The following is a 19,327-nucleotide window of genomic DNA, read 5'->3' as shown; positions in this document are numbered from 1 at the left end:
AAGCGATGGACACATTTGCTTTCTGTTTCGGCAGATGGGTTGTACAGTGATGAAGCTACTGTGTACAGCAGAAAGAAGAACCGCCTGCAGCACTGGGGCCAGATGAAAAGGAGGACTAAACTACTCTCTCTCTCCCCCTTCTCTCTTGTTACACTGAGTCCTCTATATTTTAACATATTTTTCAGAGTGAAGCGTGTCCTTCTCGGATTCTCTGTCTGAACATAAGACATGCAGAATCTTAAAACAGCACTGTGAAGCCATCAGTCAACTGGAATAAGAAGTGACATAGCAAAGATACAAATGATAACAGAGGTAGTCTCTTAGATTATCTGAACGCTCTCGTCTAGTTTAAAAAAAGAAAGAAAATTCACATAAACAAACAAACATTTCAAAACTTCACAACAAATCCCTCATGCTGATAATGCCACCCTGAAAGGTTATAACCCAGGTGTTACCTTTGACCCTGTAACTATGGCACTCGACCTATATCCCATGAATAGAAAAAGGGTAAAAATATAAGTGAGCAGGCAAAAAGTCAAGAGGCGATGGAAATGAGGTGCAAGAGGAGAGGAAAGAAAGAAAGAAAGAAAGAAAGAAAGAAAGAAAGAAAGAAAGAAAGAAAGAAAGAAAGAAAGCCATTGAGTGAAAGAAGCACAGAGCAGATGGTGTGAGAGAGGAGGGAAAAGATAGAGGGAGGTGTGCAGGAGGACGAAGGAGCAGAGGTGGGGTCTTTCCTGTTTCTGTCTCTGTTTAGGACTGGGTATCGTAAAAAAAAATGTCGATACTGGTACCAATACCAATACACAAAAACAAAAATAAATTACAACATTACAAATTACAGCACAAATCTATCTATTTGTTTTGTTCAGCTCCTACTACGTGAGCCCCGTCTCTCTGTGTAACGTAGAGTTTTTCTCGCCTGCCTCTACGACGTGTAACACTAGACAGCCAATCACAGACATCATTAGATCTTGGTAGAAGCATGCTGCGTGCTTATTGGCTCACTGACGCTGATGGGATCTGCTCCTTAGGTATTGAAATTTGGCATTGAATGACAGGACATTTTTTGATACTCGATACTAAGGAGGCGATTCGGTCGGTGCCTAAAAAGTATTGAATTTGGCACCCAGCCCTATCTCTGTCACGCTTTGTGAGAATTAAAATGGTCTTTTGCTGTGAAAGTAAAAGCAGTTAAATGAAACCGCAGGTTTGTACCGTCAAAACCTCTTGGGATGATGATTTATTGACTCTGCTATAGCAGAAATAACAACATAACATACAAGTAATTAACCATACTAAAACATATAAGTGCCTGGAAGATTATTAATGTTTTACCAGTAAGTTAAAGTGCTCACATTATGCTAATTTTCAGGTTCATAATTGTATTTAGAGGTTGTACCAGAATAGGTTTATGTGGTTTAATTATCAGAAAACACCATATTTTTGTTGTGCTGCACATTGCTGCAGCTCCTCTTTTCACCCTGTGTGTTGAGCTCTCTGTTTTAGCTACAGAATGAGACATCTCACTTCTGTACCATCTTTGTTGGGAGTCACACATGCGCGGTAAGGACTACTAGCCAGTCAGAAGCAGAGTATGAGGGCGTGCCACGCTAGCAGCTAGGCGAGCATTATAACGTGTGTTACAAAGTGACCACGTTTGTCTCTGAAGTAAAGGCTGGACTACAATAGAGATGTTTGGAGCAGTTTGTGAACAGTGTTTTCTGTTGGAGATGGTAAGTCCCTTTGGGGGGGGGACTTCGGGCTTTTCACCAGTGGACACCAGTGGTGGAAGAAGTATTCAGATTCTCTACTTAAGTAAAAGTACTAATACCACACTGTGAAAATACTCTGTTACAAGTAAAAGTCCTGCATTGAAAATGTTACTTAAGTAAAAGTATGTAAATATCATCAGGTAAATGTACTTAAAGTATTAAAAGTGAAAGTACTCGATGCAGAAAAATCCTCCCATTTTAGAAACTGGAAACGATCCAAACAGTTCTGTCAATCAAACTGAGTGTTTAATCTTCTAATCATTTCAGCTGGACTTGTAGGCCTATATGTTATTGGGTCGTTTAACATTGTATTTTATAAACTACATGTGTTTTGTGTGCAAACATTTGAATTTGTAAAGTAACTAGTAACTGAAGCTGTCAGATTAATGTAGTGGAGTAAAAAGTACCATATTTCTCTCTGAAATGTAGCAGAGTAGAAGTAGGCAGTGGCAAGAAAAGAAAAGACTCAAGTAAAGTACAAGTACCTCAAATGTGTACTTAGGTACAGAGCTTGAGTAAATGTACTTAGTTACATTCCACCACTGGCATTCACAATTTATTTCCGTTAACATTACAAGATAGGACATTTGTGCTGCATTCATGTGGTGTCAAGAGTAATCGGAAAAATAGTTCCCAATCATATCTCATGGCTCACAGGATTGGGGATCACAACAATGGGAATGTATAAACGGCCTTGGCGGAGGTCTGCGTTCTCCGAGTGCCATTCTAGTTTCCACCTGTTGCTACAGTGAGTGCTGTTCAGCAAAAGTGGCAAAACTCTAAGCTTTAAAGCATTCTGGATCTAACCTGTTTTCAACTTCATCCGTGAAAAAGCATGAATTCATTCATGTAGTACTTCATGAAATATGATTAATGTACAAGGATTAACAGTACTTAATGCAGGAACAATACATTCATTAATGCATCAATTAAGGTATTTGAATCATCATGACTTCTGATTTCTATGATGTTCATGTCTTCTTTATCAGGGAGTTGGGTTGGGAACCGGAGGGTTGCTGGTTCAAGTCCCCATACGGACCAAAGTATGGTGGTGAACTGGTAGCTGGAGATGTGCCATTTTGCCTCCTGGGCACTGCCAAGGTGCTCCTGAGCAAGGCACCGAACCCAATTACTCGGGGCACCTTTCCATGGGCAGCCCACTCACTCTGACATCTCTCCATTAGTGCATGTATAGGTACCGAGCATGTGTGTGTAATTCATTCTGTGTGTAATGTGTGTAATAATAACAGAGTGACATTGTTTCCTTGTGGGATTAATAAAGTATACATTATTATTATTATTATTATTTATATAGTTCTATTTTATAGCGATCAATTATCTGTTAAAAAATGTTCAATGTTCTATGCAAAATGTTCCATTAAAGAAAAGATAGAAAATAAATATTTTTTCGGGAATTTTAGTCCTTTATTTCCATAGGACAGAAGAAGACATGAAAGGGGAGAGAGAATGACATGCAGCAAAGGGCTGCAGGTAGGAGTCGAACCCGCGGCAGCTGGGTCAAGGAGTAAAACTCTATATATGTGCACCTGCTCTATCAACTGAGCTAACCCGGCCATGGAAAATTTAATATTTGTGTGTGGTGTAAAGTGGCTAGAAAAAATGAAATCAGAATCGACTAAAATCAGTATCGGCAGGTCAAACTCAATGAAAAAACGGAAATCGGAATCGGCCTAGAAAATTGTAATCGGTGCATCTCTACTTAACATTACTTCTTCAATTCTTCATCATGAATTCATGATAATTCATGTACCATTATTTTAAAGTGTTACCAATAAAAAATACCCCTTAAGTATACATTAACAGGGATACTATTATGAATGCCTTAAGCCATACAATCTCCAGCAGAAACAGTTTTCTTTAGGTGGATGCCTGTAGCCTGGATTGAAAATGTCACTGCAGCTATACATGAATACCATTAAATATCAGTGATGTCAGTTAAAAGATCCATTATCAGATGAGGTCTGACGTAACTATGTCACAGTAACCTATTTAGGAGCCAAATCCTATCAACCTATTAGTGAGAATGTTACTACTGTACGGCCACACCACAACAACCGGCTGAAGCTACAGTGGATCTCTGTTTGCCACTAACACTAACATGTTTGCCAGTTTTCTTCCACATTTGTTGCTATTACATTGATACTGATACACTGTCACCCTTTGATTTGCCTGTCTTTTAAAAAATATCGTGCTCTGTGGGCTGTAAACCTTTGATAAGCTTTAAGCCTACTGGTCCATCATCACCATAAATGTAGTCCCGCTTTGCCAGACCTTCCTCCACCGCGGCCCTTCCGAGGAGGGTCTGGCTAGTCCACATAGCATTACGGGATGGAAGAAAAACGTGCTCTGGTTTATTGGCATTTCTTTAAACCAATCACAATCGCCGCGGCAAAATAGCCTCTGGAAGGAACTTGTTTTGGTGGAACGTGTGTACGTTCAAAAGTTGTTTTAGTCGTGCAACAGAAAACTCAGATTGGACAGATAGTCTAGCTAGCTGTCTGGATTTACCCTGCAGAGATCTGAGGAGCAGTTAACCATAGTCCTCAGAAATCCACCGGAGTTTAGAATGCCAACACAAAGGAAGCCCTAAATGAGTGAAATCCGGCAGGGGGGTAATGGGTGGGTGGGTGCAGAAGAATAAGATTAAAAGTGTGAGAATGACAGAGATGGAGTATTTTGTGTAGGAATGCACCGAACCCAGAGTTTGGGTTTGGGTTTGGCTGAATATTGGGCTTTTTGACGGAGTTTTCTTCCGAAATTAAGAATGTTTTTCCACCGAACCGAACTCTACCAAAGAGAAGTAACAAGAGGCGAAACTCAATAGAACGTTCCATTGAGTTTCACCTCTTGTTACTTCTATACTCTTTGACTCTACGCTTGCACTACGCGCGCTACGCTAGTCGACGTAATGCCGCCGCCGTTGATTACGGGAAGGTGTTTACGTAGGTGGACCGTTCAATGCAGTAGGCTGTGAGAAAGTAAAAATGGAACTCGTGAGCAGAAAAAGTGTTGTTTGGCAGTACTTTCAGTCAAAAGAAGGCCATTCAAGTCCAGCTACATGTTCAATTTGCAATGTCGATTTGTCTCTCGTGGTGGCAAGGACCCTAAACAATACACAACATCGCCGCTGTTAAGACATTTGCGTATGAAACATCCAAAAGAATACGAGTTGTGCATGAAGGAATCTACGGACAGCAGCCAAAATGCAGCAACTTCAGGTACGGCAAAGGAAGGACAGTCACAGCTAAAAACTTAGCCTTAGACCTACTTAGCCTACTTTATGGGATTATAAATCTAAAAGGCTAATATTTTGGATATTGATTGGATCTTGAGATAGGGTAAACATTGGCCTTGTCAAAAATAGTTTATCCCACTTGTGTGCCTGGTATAATGTTGCCTATTCTTTTCTTTTTTTACAGTTAAAATAAAATAAAATGAAAAATGCACTGCTGTGGACATTGTTTACTTCATTAATGTGTTTACTGTGTTAATGGACTGAGGATGGGAGTAGGATTCGGTTCGGTTCAGGGTTCGGCAGAATCTTAACCAGTGGGTTCGGTATTCGGCCGAACCCCAAAAATCTGGGTTTGGTGCATCCCTAATTTTGTGTATAAAGTGTTTTATGAATAACTCAAGAAAGAAATCCCTCTGTAAACTACCAACTATTTAAATCTAAATCAAATAACAAAGTTGTCATCAACTAAGAAATTATAGCTCTTATATAGGGCTGCACTTCAACTTCAACTTTATTTGTGTCCTCAAAGGGCGATTAGGTGTGCAGCAAGTATAAACACAAACAAGACACATAAATACATACAGGTTCTACAAACAGTCCAACTGGAACACAACCGTACAACCGTAACAGTACGAGGACAAATGAATACCAGTACAAGGATGCATGGATAGCAGCGTCAAAGTAACCTACAGAGGATAGGAAAAAGTGCATATCAGCCTACAAAGTTGACACAATACAATCAACAATGACCATCGTCAACAACGACATCAGCATCCATTACATTACATCACCAACCCCTTTTATCAACGTTTCTGACATCCTCAACACATAGTCAACAGACTAGAATATATAACCAACCAAGGAATAAAGAAAGAAAGAAAAGAAAGAGGACGAAATGAGGTAGCCAAGAGTTCAAAGAGGACTCCTCCCCTGACCCTTATTCAAGAAGGATATGGCTACAGGTATAAAGGAGTACTTGTACCTGTTACTCACGCACGATATGAGGAAAATATGCGATATGTGATAAGGTTGTTGAATATCGCGATCAACGATATTTCTCGCGATAAATAAACAGATATTGAAGTGTATTCAGTTCTGCGTTTCTGCAGCTTTCAGTATTCTGCTAAAATACAACAAATTGCGTGTTAAATTTAAAACAAACAAATTAATTTCCAACATTATTTTATTGACCACATTTAACATTGAATTGAATATAAAAGGCAGCACTAAAAAAAGAAGAAAGAAAAGAATGAAATTATTTTTAAACTGTAATTTTCTACTGATATTTTCTTTCAACTAACACAAAAAATCGGAGTGTCTATCGCGATATGTCGCAGCCTTTCGCGATGCGTATATAGCGCCAGTTGACATTGCGATAACGATAAAAAAACGACATATTGTGCAGCCCTACTCTTATATTATATAATATAGAAATATTACTAAAGATAAAACTCCCAACAAACAGCAAGTGTATATTTTGTCTAGATTCAATATAAAAACAAAAAAGTCTGTCAGGATTAAAGGATTCAGGGTGCCCGGTTAGCTCAGTTGGTAGAGCCCCGGGCACATATATAGAGGTTTACTCCTTGACGCAGCGGGTGAGGGTTTGACTCCGACCTGCAGCCCTTCGCTGCATGTCGTTCCCTTTCATGTCTTCAGCTGTCCTGTCAAAATAAATGCCTAATATGCCCAAAAAATAATAAGAAGGATTCTTTGTTTGATGTGAAAATCAAACACTCAGAATAGTATAGTCTTTCCTGTCGCTCATCATGTTTGCTTAATAGTTTACTTCAGCAATGTAGTATTTCACTTACCCAAAGAGACAGATTAACAGCGGAGGCCAAAATAATATTTTGGGTCAAGCTCCAAAAACACTGTATCCTACATTACCCACAATGCAGTTAGATATAGTAGCATATTTTCATTAGTCATGTGTCAGGAGTCTCAAAGTCAAATGACCTATGGGTTAGCCCTACATTAGACCATCCCTACCTCCTAAATGCCCACTTCTTCCAAACCCCATATCTTCAATTTGTAACAAACTGGAGTTATGTAAATATCATCAGGTAAATGTACTTAAAGTATTAAAAGTGAAAGTACTCGATGCAGAAAAATCCTCCCATTTTAGAAACTGGAAACGATCCAAACAGTTCTGTCAATCAAACTAAGTGTTTAATCTTCTAATCATTTCAGCTGGACTTGTAGGCCTATATGTTATTGGGTCGTTTAACATTGTATTTTATAAACTACATGTGTTTTGTGTGCAAACATTTGAATTTGTAAAGTAACTAGTAACTGAAGCTGTCAGATTAATGTAGTGGAGTAAAAAGTACCATATTTCTCTCTGAAATGTAGCAGAGTAAAAGTAGGCAGTGGCAAGAAAAGAAAAGACTCAAGTAAAGTACAAGTACCTCAAATGTGTACTTAGGTACAGAGCTTGAGTAAATGTACTTAGTTACATTCCACCACTGGCATTCACAATTTATTTTCGTTAACATTACAAGATAGGACATTTGTGCTGCATTCATGTGGTGTCAAGAGTAATCGGAAAAATAGTTCCCAATCATATCTCATGGCTCACAGGATTGGGGATCACAACAATGGGAATGTATAAACGGCCTTGGCGGAGGTCTGCGTTCTCCGAGTGCCATTCTAGTTTCCACCTGTTGCTACAGTGAGTGCTGTTCAGCAAAAGTGGCAAAACTCGAAGCTTTAAAGCATTCTGGATCTAACCTGTTTTCTGGGCCTTTGGTTGACGACAGCTCTGCATGACTTCATCCGTGAAAAAGCATGAATTCATTATCATTCACTATCACCAGATTACCTAATGAAATGATCTCCCAGGGATGAGTTTGGGGTCTGTTTTCTCAACAGCTAAATTGATCAACACTGCCGAAAGCTCAAGTAGAGAACAACAAAACAAACATCAAACTTTGACTCACAGCTGCATGATCAGGTAGAGGTGGTCAGGGCTCTCATGGATGTCCTCCAGTGCCACAATGTTCTCATGCTTGATCCTGCAAAGCAAAGGCAAAAGCGTTTTTTATTTCATAGCTGCAACATGCATCACACAATAACCCATTAACAGAACTAAACTTTTAATCCTACATGATTGCTGTTAAACTGCAAACATTTTTGCTTCCCCATTAAACTTCTGCCACATGTATGAACCCAACTGATAATCCAGATGAGAGACTCCAATGGTGTTTTACCTTGGGTGGCTTTATAATCCAGACATCAGTATCCAGATTCACACGCACGCACACACGCGCGCACACACACACGCACACGCACACACACAGCAGGTGATCAACACTTATTATGGAGCGTGCGACCTGTGCGACGGAAGGCAGGCGACGCACCGCAGAGCTGAGGCGTGACTCACACACGTGTCATGTGTATTCGAGCCCTGCCTGAGATAATGACGAGAGTGTAATGGCAGAGCAGAGCCAGGAGGCGTTCAGAGAAACCCTCTCATACATTATCTTTAGGCTTTACGCTACAGCCAGTTGTTCTCATTCATGGCTTTCTCCTGCATGTGTCCTCTATTACTGCTGTACAGATGGAGCTGCTGTGCACTACCAGATGTAATGTGTGGCATTTTTATTTATTTTTTATCTTTAAAAAATAAATAAAAAATTAAGTCATTTATCAAGTAAAATTCACAAACCTCCTCTTATTTCAGCTTTACGGTTGTGAGTATTTGCTGCTTTTCTGTTATGTATATATAACTGTAAACTGAATACCTTTGACTTTTGGACCGATTAAAACGATAAATCAATTGATAAATATTGAAAATGATCCTACGGTATTGACAAGGAGACTTTGCAATCACTGTTGTGGTACAATTTCTGAAAACTGATAAGACCACTGGTTTGCTCTCTTTAGCACTCGGGCTGGGACACTCCCTGGACATTTTCTACCAGGGGAAATTAAGAAGAAATGTCAACTATGAGGATGATGCTGTTGGCCTCTACCTACTGTAATACGGGTGGTGTTGTTAGTTGTTTGTGTTCCTCCAAATAAACATCCAATTCTTTCCACCAGCTGCTGTCACAAGATTCCCGGAAAGCGTTAGCTCTATTTGCTGAGGAAGAACAACATCCTCTTCCTGGTTTGTGCAAGTAAAGTAATCCATCGGATTTCCCTCCAAAGTCAACCTGGTGTCTCACAGTGTACAGGCTAATACAGACTGCCAGTCGGCTCACTTATGCTCTCAAGTGTAGTGACGCTCATTTGTCTAAATTCAAGTGTGAATCTCTCCTTCATTACTGGAGGCCATTCTCATTTTCACTAATGTTACACAGTGCAGCCGAACGACCAATTTTATCGTCTCTAATAGAATAATACATCTCTATTGCCACAGCGCGCAGAAGCCCAGCAGTTTGATATTTCCGTGTAATCGGGTGGTTACATGCTTGTGTGTAAGGGGGAGACAAACAGATAGTCCTTGTTCAAGTCCTGTTTTTTTGTTTTTTGTTTTTTTCTTCTTCTGAACGTTTTTTTGTAGAAAGTACACCTTACCTCCCTTGCATGCTAGTGTCATGGATCTATGTTGAACACTGCATGGTGTATCCAAACATGGCATTCATCCCAGTTCAAATCTGCTCATGTGCGGCACATCGCTTCCAACAAACGCAAACAGCACTGGTATCTTTTTCTGTCTCTGTCTGCTCGACTGCTGGCATACATTCATTCCGTAAAACAAATATAGTGATGTGTGACTCTTGGTGGCTGTTAAATATACAGTACAGCATACTGGCCCTGATGGGTTGAATCATGAATATGAATGAATATGTAATTTTAGGTGGTGCTGCTTCATATATCGTTTTTTTGCTCAGGAGTTTTTTTTTTCACAGTTTTAAAAACAATGGATGTCTTTCAATGCAGAGAGTGCATTTCTGACTCTGGCAAAAAGACTTCTTCTCGTATGAATTTCAGAATGATGTTGATACTTTACCTCTTCGTGGACTGGAACATTCACATTTACTTGAAACTCCAGCAAAAAGAAACAGGATCCAAATAGAGTTCCCTACAGGATTTGTGTGGGTAATATTGTGAAGCTGTGTTGAGCTCAGACAAATAGAAGTTTCAGTCGTGATGTGTGTATATGTGGTAGGTGGGCTGTGGATCGTGACCTGGGGGTGGGGTGTGGGGGGGGTACAGTTGCCCCGGTAACTAGGAATTAGGAGGCTTATGTTTCGTGTGTGTGTGTGTGTGTGTTTGTCTAACTGCACTCACTTCCTCAGCACGGCGATCTCGTTCTCGATGCTGCTCTCCTTCCCCTTCAGAGCCTTCTTAGGGATGCACTTCACCGCAAACATCCGTCCGGTCAGCTTCTCCTGGGCCAAGACCACCTCGGAAAACGCTCCTCTGTCAACACATACACAAAAAGTCACGTGAGTCACAAGCAGATCATTCACTGGATGACATAACCTGGCAGCCTGTTTCCATAAACAATTCGTACATATAGCTACGAAAAGAAATGCACTGTAATTCAGATCTACAAGAAATTCAACTGAAATAGAGGAACTCATCCTTAAGTCTATACCCTTACATAGACCAGCGTGATAAAAACAAGCAGAAAATGGTTCTTCTAGTAGTCGTATAGAGGCTATTTGAGGACAAAGACAAGTTGCCGGATTTCTTCCTGGCTGAAATCATTCCAGATGTTTCATGCAGTAAGAGGTTTAACTGTCATTCTTTTTTTAAGATCAATTTTTTATTGTTTTTTTATTTTTTTTAGCATTAAACATACAGAACGGAGAAACACAAACTGAACAAGAACAAAAACCCTCTCCCACCCCCCACCCTCTGCGGTCTCGAGGAAAACTGTCATTCTTAAAGAAGTGCGTCAGTTATTTAGTATTGCACTTCCATAAATTTGGAGCAGAAGAGACACATACAAAAAGAATCAAGCTCGAGATAACCTTACTTTTAGCCCCTGGTGCGGGTCAAGCTCCAAAAACAGTGCAGTGCCCCTTTAAACCCTAGCATTTGGTGGGTATTTCCTGTAGTTGGTTGATTATGTACTACCTCTTAGAGAACTGAGACTCACATGTCCAGTGCCATTGCTGTAGCCACATTAAACATAGCAAACAAAAGCGGGAAAAGTATATAATCATGAATAAAAAACAGTCAGTGTAGCTCCGGATTTAACACTATGTGAATTCAGGTATGTTGCTGCCTTATAGATCCCATTCACAAAAAGGTACAGGTTTCTGATAATCTTAATATGCAGAATATTACACCGCAATGACAATGTGATCGGACCTGCCAAGTGTAACATTAGATCATTAGCAATCTTTTTGTTTATTCACTTGTAACGGCGGCTACGGTTGAAGATAATATCAAATCTTAGTCGCCGGCATCATCAAATTTGACGACCCTCAATAATAATCACCAATATTTCTTGTATGTGTATGTGTGTGTGTGTGTGTGTGTGTGTGTGTGTGTGTGTGTTTGTGTGTGTGCACCAGGAAGACAAGCAGGGCGATGAATGAAGATGAGCCTATTGCGAGTTAATCTGCCTGAACCGTGTTGACGCCTGTGTCGATCTGCCATCAGCCGTCGCATTAGGGTAAACATCCTTATCTCTTCTCTCTCCGTTTCTCTGCCCTTCTTCTGTCTCTTCCTGCACAACATTAAAACTACCTGCAGCTGACACAAATCCAGATTTATAATGTTTTAAGACCCGCTAAATGCACAATGATATTGAATTTAAGACCACAAGAAGGCTCTTTTGTAAAGCCCTTCATGGCCTGTCTGCTGTCTATACTATACTTCTGACTTTTTAGTCCCATATGTGCTTGTACGTAGCTTAAAAAACCCTCAGCCAGAGGTCTTTTTCTGTTTTGGAGTCCAGGCTTAGAACTAAGCGGGAAAGAAACAATATGGCACTAGAACGAGCTGCCTGTGGAAATAATGCTGGCTGAGTCAGTATCATCTGTTAAATCTCATCGTAAAACGCACTTTTATAGGAGAGAGCTTTTTGCATTAACAGATTTTTTTTGTCCACTTTTGGACAGAGGAACAAACTGTTAACACAACATTTGAATGTTATCACCTTATAAAGTTGTTCAGGTGTATTAGCATGTTCTAGAAGGCGCAGACATCTTCAGTCGCCTCTCCGTCAACTCCGCAAAATGTATGCTGTATTGTCTATTTTACAAATATTACTTTGTAAAATAGACAATGGTGATGGCATGTGGCTATGACTCAACTTGCCAGTCTCCTGCCCACTTTGCCTAACTCCTGCCAACTATGCTAGCCAGGCCATCAAGGTTTTCAAATGCAATCAGAGTATCACCGAGAAGCAAGACCATCAAGACATTAGCATTCAAAGTGTTTCTGGACTCCACAAACTCCTGGGGTAAACAGTTGGCTTTTTGCTGAATGCTCCACTACTGTATGTTCATCAGCTAGCTGCTAACTTTACTGTCTGCCGTTGTGGGCCGTAAAACCAAAATAGTTAGCTGAAACGTATAAATGCAGTTGTGTTCAGAATAATAGGATGGGATTGAGGTCTGGGGATTGGGCTGGCCACTCCATAACATCAATCTTGTTCATCTGGAACCAAGACTTTGCTTGCTTACTGGTGCGTTTTGGGTCATTGTCTTGTTGAAAGACCCATTTCAAAGGCATTTCCTCTTCAGCATAAGGAAACATGACCTAAAATTCATGAGTATTTTGATGTATTGAAACTGATCCATGATCCCTGGTATGCGATAAATAGGCCCAACACCACAGTATGAGAAACATCCCCATAACATGATTTTTGCACCACCATGCTTTACTGTCTTCACAGTGTACTGTGGCTTGTATTCAGTGCATGGGGGTCGTCGGACAAACTGTCTGCGGCCCCTAGACCCAAAAAAAACAATTTTGCTCTCATCAGTCCACAGAATGTTGCCCCATTTCTGCTTTGGCCAGTCAATGTGTCCTTTGGCAAATTTCAACCTATTCAGTACATGTCTTTTCTTCAGCAATGGGACTTTGCGGGGGCTTCTAGCTGATAGCTTTGCTTCACATAGCCTTCTTCTGATCGTAACAGTACTCACAGGTAACTTTAAGTCTTCTTTGATTTTCCTGGAGCTGATCATTGGTTGAGCCTTTGCCATTTTGGCTATTCTTCGATCCATTCGAATGGTAGTTGACCGTTTCTTCCCACGTCGTTCAGGCTTTGGATGCCATTTCAAGGCATTTGAAATCATTTTGGCTGAGCAGCCTATCATTTTCTGCACTTCTTTATATGTTTTCCCCTCTCCAATCAACTTTTTAATCAAAGTCCGCTGTTCCTCAGAGCAATGTCTGGAACGACCCATTTTTCAGTGTATTTCAGTGTGAAATGCACTATAACCAGCATGCACAACATTTGCTTCCTTCCTTCCTTAAATATGGGCCATAATTGACACCTGTTTCTTCACAGAATCAATCACCTCACTAATTGAACACAACACCGCTATTATTTTGAACATGCCCCTTTCAATTACAGATTCAATTACACAGAATGAGCAGCATGCATGTCATGACTGTTGGGTCTGTTGGTTTTCTATGACTCTACAACACTTACTAGTAAATTATTTGCCATGTAGAAATATCACTTCTACCAAAAAATGTTATTTATGAGGTAAGTGATGTTGGACTGCTATTATTTGGACACAACTGTACCTGCAACGCTAATGGCATTACTATTAGCTTCAGATGTCCTGTGTATGTGTTTAGTGCTAATTAGCAAATGTTAGCATGCTATCACGCCAAACCAAAATAGTGACCACAGTTAATTACATCTGCTAAACATCAGCATGTCAGCATTGTCATTGTGACGTAGCATTTAGCTCAAAGTGCAGATGTGCAGCCTCACATAGCTGCTAGCATGACTGTAGACTCTTCAGCTATAGCGTAGACCACTGCACTTCATCAAACCTTCCTCCTCCTCCATGCTGAGGTTTTCATTCCTTCATTGTTACGTTTGTGTGTATTTCGGTGTGTATATTTGTGCTGTAAGTGTGTTTAACCTCCTCATTCGAGTGGAAAGAGTCTGCTGTGAATGAGCTCTCTATCACAGCGATATGTGCTGCTGTGCAGAAAGCCCTGGAGCTCTTTAGAGTGAAGCACATTTGACAAGCCGCCCATCTGCCACCAGGGTGACTGGCAATAAGAACACCAGCGTGCCATCACAGCGGTAAACACTTTGTTGCCGCCGTCCCTGAAGCGCTTGCTCCAGGTGTTTTTCTCACGACTCTCAGCGAGAATCTCGCTCTCTTCTCACCTTCACTGTCTTCTCCCTCGCTCTGTCACCCTCTCTTTGTTTGTCACCTCACGCTCCGCACATCTTTTTCAGCGACAAAGTGATCATACTGCCGGTTGCCCCTGGTGATCAAGGTGGACTGTCTGGCGACCAATCAGATCTCTTCAACTGCCTCACACACACACACTAAAGACACCTGCTTGCACTGATAATGGCTGTTGTGGGTTTAAGTATGCTCACTACTAGGGGTGGGAAAACAAATCGGTTCACGTATGTATCGTGATTGTTTTTGCGACGACTTTTGAAAAAATTTATATATTTTTTAATAATTCACCTTAAAATTTTCTGTTTATACGGAACCGCCCGTGGCGACTACATCATATCTGTTTCCAGCAAAACAGAGCGAAAGCAGAAATGTTATGTACTTCTTTAAAGGTCCAGTGTGTAACATGTTTAGTTCATTAACAAAATCTGTGTTGCCCGTTCACAAACTTGTCCTTTTTCATGAATATTTACCACCACCATCAATTCCGAGTATTCCTTTTGGCTTGAAATTTTACGTTTGCATTCGCATGAACTGGGGTAGACGCTCCATATTCATGCGCCATCTTGAAATACGTTAGCCGGTAAGGGACATACGGGACATACTGCTTCGCCTTTCGCGTTTTCGCTGTCACATGATGAAGTCACAGGTACTGCTAATGGGTATCGTAGCTTCCCGGCACCGGCAAGTTTGAAGAAGGAAACGTGGGGGACCAAATCCAAATTTCAGGAACAGGAGTCCTCTGTTTTTGAGACCGGCTTTTTGAGGCGTGAAGGCTACCGTAGCTGTAATACGTACTTTGAACTGCGTGGTGTGAGAGAGTTGATTGCGATATATGATCTCAACGCTAGAAATTCCTACACATTGGTTCCTTTAAAAATGTGCATTATTTAAAAAAAACAAAAAACAATTAGGTTTTAGAAATGTAACATGATATATTGTCTCTAGAAGTGTATTATTCAACTTTTGTTTTTGTTAAGGAAGGAAAAGAAAATCGCAATTCTATCGAATCAGCACCCATATGTCGTGAAAGAATGGAATTAGGACAAAAGCATATCGCCCCAGCCCTACTCACTACCTCTCAATCTCTCTCCTAACACAAACTCCGGGCCTGTGTATGTGTGTGTGTGTGTGTGTGTGTGTGTGTGTGTGTGTGTGTGTGTGTGTGTGAGTGTGTGTTTATATGCGGGGTGTCTTCTACCCAACCGACAGTACACGAACACAACCTTAATCTGCACTGAACTCCATTCCCCCTAATCCCAATAATCTCACAATTACAACAGATAGAGAACAAACTGAAAATTCCTGTTTCCTCAGTCACTGTAAAATAATAACATGGCCACATTAGTGTAATTACTGTAAGCAAACATTCCCATCGCATCCCCATTGCACTGGTTAGCTTTAACCCCATCTCATCACACCAGTGGCATTGGTAATAATGACACACAGTGGCTTTTACGTTTTCACTGCTGCAGTGCTTATTAATCATTACACGTGGGCAGATGGCAGCTGCAGTTGTCTTTGTGTTGTGAGTTTGCCAGTAAATCCAGGATTTAAAGAAAAATACAGTATATCCCTAATAAATAATGGGTGCAAAAAAAATCGGTGATAATACATTATGCATCAGGGGAACAACTGTTAAAACCCACTATCGTCCATGTCTTTATAATAGCGTTGGATCAAATGACCATTTGCAATGTTAAAAAGGGCGCATCTGCACTTTACCCCAACTCAGCTCATTGTTTTGGCTTTGCGGCTCACAACTTTATGACTTTGGTTTAGTCTCCAAGGGAGAGTAAGGACAGATCAAACCATTCTCTATGGTTGAGAATTGGTTTTTGTTTCTACCTCAAAGACAGTGTACTTCTAAGAGGGATTGTTGTTCTACAAAAATTGTTCCACAAAATTGAACAAATGTGACAGAATAAGATCAGACACTTTGAATGAATGTCTGATGAAAACGTGTTCTTCCAAACTAACTTTTTCAATTTTAAAATGCCAGACAAACAACCCCCAAATCAACCCTACTGTGGCTCTCATGGCGAATAGATCTCAACCAAATACAGCTTCAGCGCTCTCCACCACCATTATCAAAACACTGAATGAAGAAATAGGCATCCGTCCTGTAGAATGTGTCTATTTCAGGATGCAGTGAAGCTTTTTTTAAGGCTTGTAGTGGCTCAACATGTTAAAAAGACACTTTATGTTGTCACCCGGTGGACGAGTCCCTCATAAACTGCTGCGCTGATTGGAACCTATCCTGCTTTCAGAGTCACAATCACAACAGGTAACGCTAAAAACAATGATCAACACTGATGTGACCGTCAACAACATGTGGATGGGCTTTAATCTCCAGTTAGCAATTATGATAATGCGACCGGGAGCAACAATAATTGATTCCTACATTAGTAAAGAAAGGATGTGTACATCATTTGCATTTACACGCACTCTCTCTGTTCATTCATGCTGAATGTTGTGTCTGAATGGTGGGAAGAAGTGAAAGAAAAGTGAGGCTAAACTGTACTGAAATGAGGAAAAAGGTCAGGAGAGAGAGGGGGAGAGACTGTGTGTGTGCGTAAGTGTGTGTGTGTGTGTGTGTGTGTTACAAATGTAAATGGAGGCAGAATGGACCAAATAAATAAGCTACTCACAGGTTCTGCATGCAACACAGACACACACATGCACGGACGCGCGCGTGCACACATACACACACACACACACACACACACACACACACACACTAAAGGACCTGTTCATTTGTTCGGAGAATGGGGGCTTGCATAACATCTGGCAGCCGAGTTTACAAACTGGGCTGTGTGTGTGTATGTGTGTGTGAGCGTGTCGGGGTTGACTGGCTGGCAGTCCTCGCTTGCAGTTACCCGCGGCAACAATGATTGCATTTCCTCCTGTATGAACCTGTGTAATTGTGTCAGTCGAGCTCCACTGCCTCTGTCAGTGCGCCGCGCAGGAAGAGTATTGGCAGCAAAGGTGTGTGCATGTGTGTGTTTCTCCATCAAGTGCATATCCAACAGGGAAACAGTCTGTCACACACGCACGCACGCACGCACACACACACACACACAATAAGACAGGGATAGGAACGAAGAGAATAGAATAGGCTGACAAGGTGACAGTGACACACTTAACAAGGAGACTGACATCAGCTCTCAGTGTTTCTCAATGTCAAGGTGAAAATATACGGATTATAAAAAGTTGTTCAGTCATCAGATTCCTCTGTGATCTTACACAGCAGTGTTCACTAGGGGTGTCCCCGACTAAGAATTTACATAGTCGAATGAGATTCGTCAAGTCTTGCCTACGCGACTGATTGGCAGTAGAATTAGGCTCCTTCGATTGAAGCAGTGGATATTGGACTATTCAGGGTCACCTAGTGTTTACCATTAGGTTTTGGTGTCAAAGAGCAATAGCAAAGTGGCCTTTCTGAGGGCCACCATGACACCATATACACAGAGAAATCCATTATAGAAGAGGCTAAGAGGTCATAGTAGGAAAACAGACCAGAATGCAATGCGACAGCAAGATGAGTGGGGATGTGATTAAAACAAAGACTTTACCACCAACTGCAGTGGTACCAACTTTGCTTCAACAACAAGAACACATGTTCCGCCCCCTGATTAGTGGTGCAGGGTTGTGTGCGGCGGGGGGGGGAGTGTCAATGAAACGTCTCATTTGTGTGACGTCCCGTTGTGTTCTTAACCCCCCACCCCCACCCCAACAAAGCACAAGTAGACTTTATATTTCACAGGTACTGTTTTCCGTCCGATCGTTTATAGATTTCGACGTTTCCGACCGCACTTGAAGGCAGCTTATTTCACTGGGGGGGAGAGAGAGAGAGAGAGAGAGAGAGAGAAAGAAAACAGACGAGCGAGGCATAGCGAGTGCTTAGTGTTGCAGGAAACATTCAGCTATTACACAAACTCCCGGGCAGTTCAGTGCTTGTGATTCGTTTTTTTACCCTCGTAGTGTTTTAAACTAAAGCGATAAAGGCAGCGATACTTCCTGTTTACTGTACGGGATTCTCACACCGCCTCAAACCAGAGCTCAACACACTCTGACAAGTCTGATCTCCGGTTACATGATTGGCCAACGCAGCGTGACGTGGGGTTGCGTTCCTCCAAAAGTTGAGTGGGCCTCATGGTGTGTACTGTTCTTATACTTCCTTTTGCTGCTGTTACATTTTTCCCTGCATTGGATCAATAGATGGTATAGATATACCAGTGTTCACCCTATATTTGTACAAGCCTGGTGGGCTGCCAGGCCAACGGGAACCCCCGCCAGGCCAGAAAAATCATTTTTTTTATGCCAAAAAATATCGCCAAATATCCATTAGGTTTTCCCTATATTCACTCTGCAGCGGCGTAGTGCCATGAACTTCGGCGAGGCACTGCTGTGAGTCCATGAATGAGGCAACTGTCTGTGGTTAGTTCACATCTGTAACAGCAGGACAGTCGAGTGTGTTATCTAAACTGCTAAATCAGTTGAAACGTTGTCGGTAGCCTAGTCTCGCTTTGCCAGACCCTCCTCCAAAGCGCTCTGAAGGAGGGTCTGGCTACTCAACACAGCATTCGGGGATGGGAGGACAACGTGCTCTGGTTTAATGGCATTTCTTTAAACCAATCAGAATTGTCATGGGCGGTGCTGAATGCCGCACAGAGCCGCTGCAAAATAGTCGTGCGAGAGAAAACTCAGATTGGACAGATAGTCTAGCTAGCTGTCTGGATTTACCCTGCAGAGATCTGAGGAGCAGGTAACCATAGTCCTCAGAAATCCACCGGATTTAAAATTCCAACACAAAGAAAGCGGAAGGAAACGGAAAATGCATGCATCTGGCGGAATTTCCTGCAGCACCGGAGAAATCCCGGAAGTGGAACGTGAAGGATAAAGACTAACTAACTCAGTAGCCTAACAGTTACAAACAGGCTTGGTAGTGAACGACACACTAACACGCTGAATGATGATGTGTTTTAGCTGAGCTGGACTAGAGA

At 41.4% G+C, this 19,327-nt stretch overlaps 1 protein-coding gene across 1 annotated transcript in view; it reads right to left on the bottom strand.

Moving 5' to 3' along the window:
- The window catches only part of camk1da (calcium/calmodulin-dependent protein kinase 1Da), a 65,608-nt gene that overhangs the window by 19,991 nt on the left and 26,290 nt on the right, over window positions 1-19,327 (bottom strand). The window contains exons 2-3 of the mRNA XM_078242557.1: window positions 10,270-10,401; window positions 7,971-8,045 (exon numbers count right to left, since the gene is read on the bottom strand). Of these exons, the coding sequence (XP_078098683.1) occupies window positions 7,971-8,045; window positions 10,270-10,401 (207 nt within the window). The remainder of the gene's footprint in view (window positions 1-7,970; window positions 8,046-10,269; window positions 10,402-19,327) is intronic.

The sequence above is a fragment of the Sander vitreus genome, chromosome 23 (genome assembly GCF_031162955.1).
Source record: "Sander vitreus isolate 19-12246 chromosome 23, sanVit1, whole genome shotgun sequence".
Taxonomy (NCBI): domain Eukaryota; kingdom Metazoa; phylum Chordata; class Actinopteri; order Perciformes; family Percidae; genus Sander; species Sander vitreus.
Note: the sequence above shows the minus strand (reverse complement) of the source record. Positions and strands in the feature narration are given on the sequence as shown.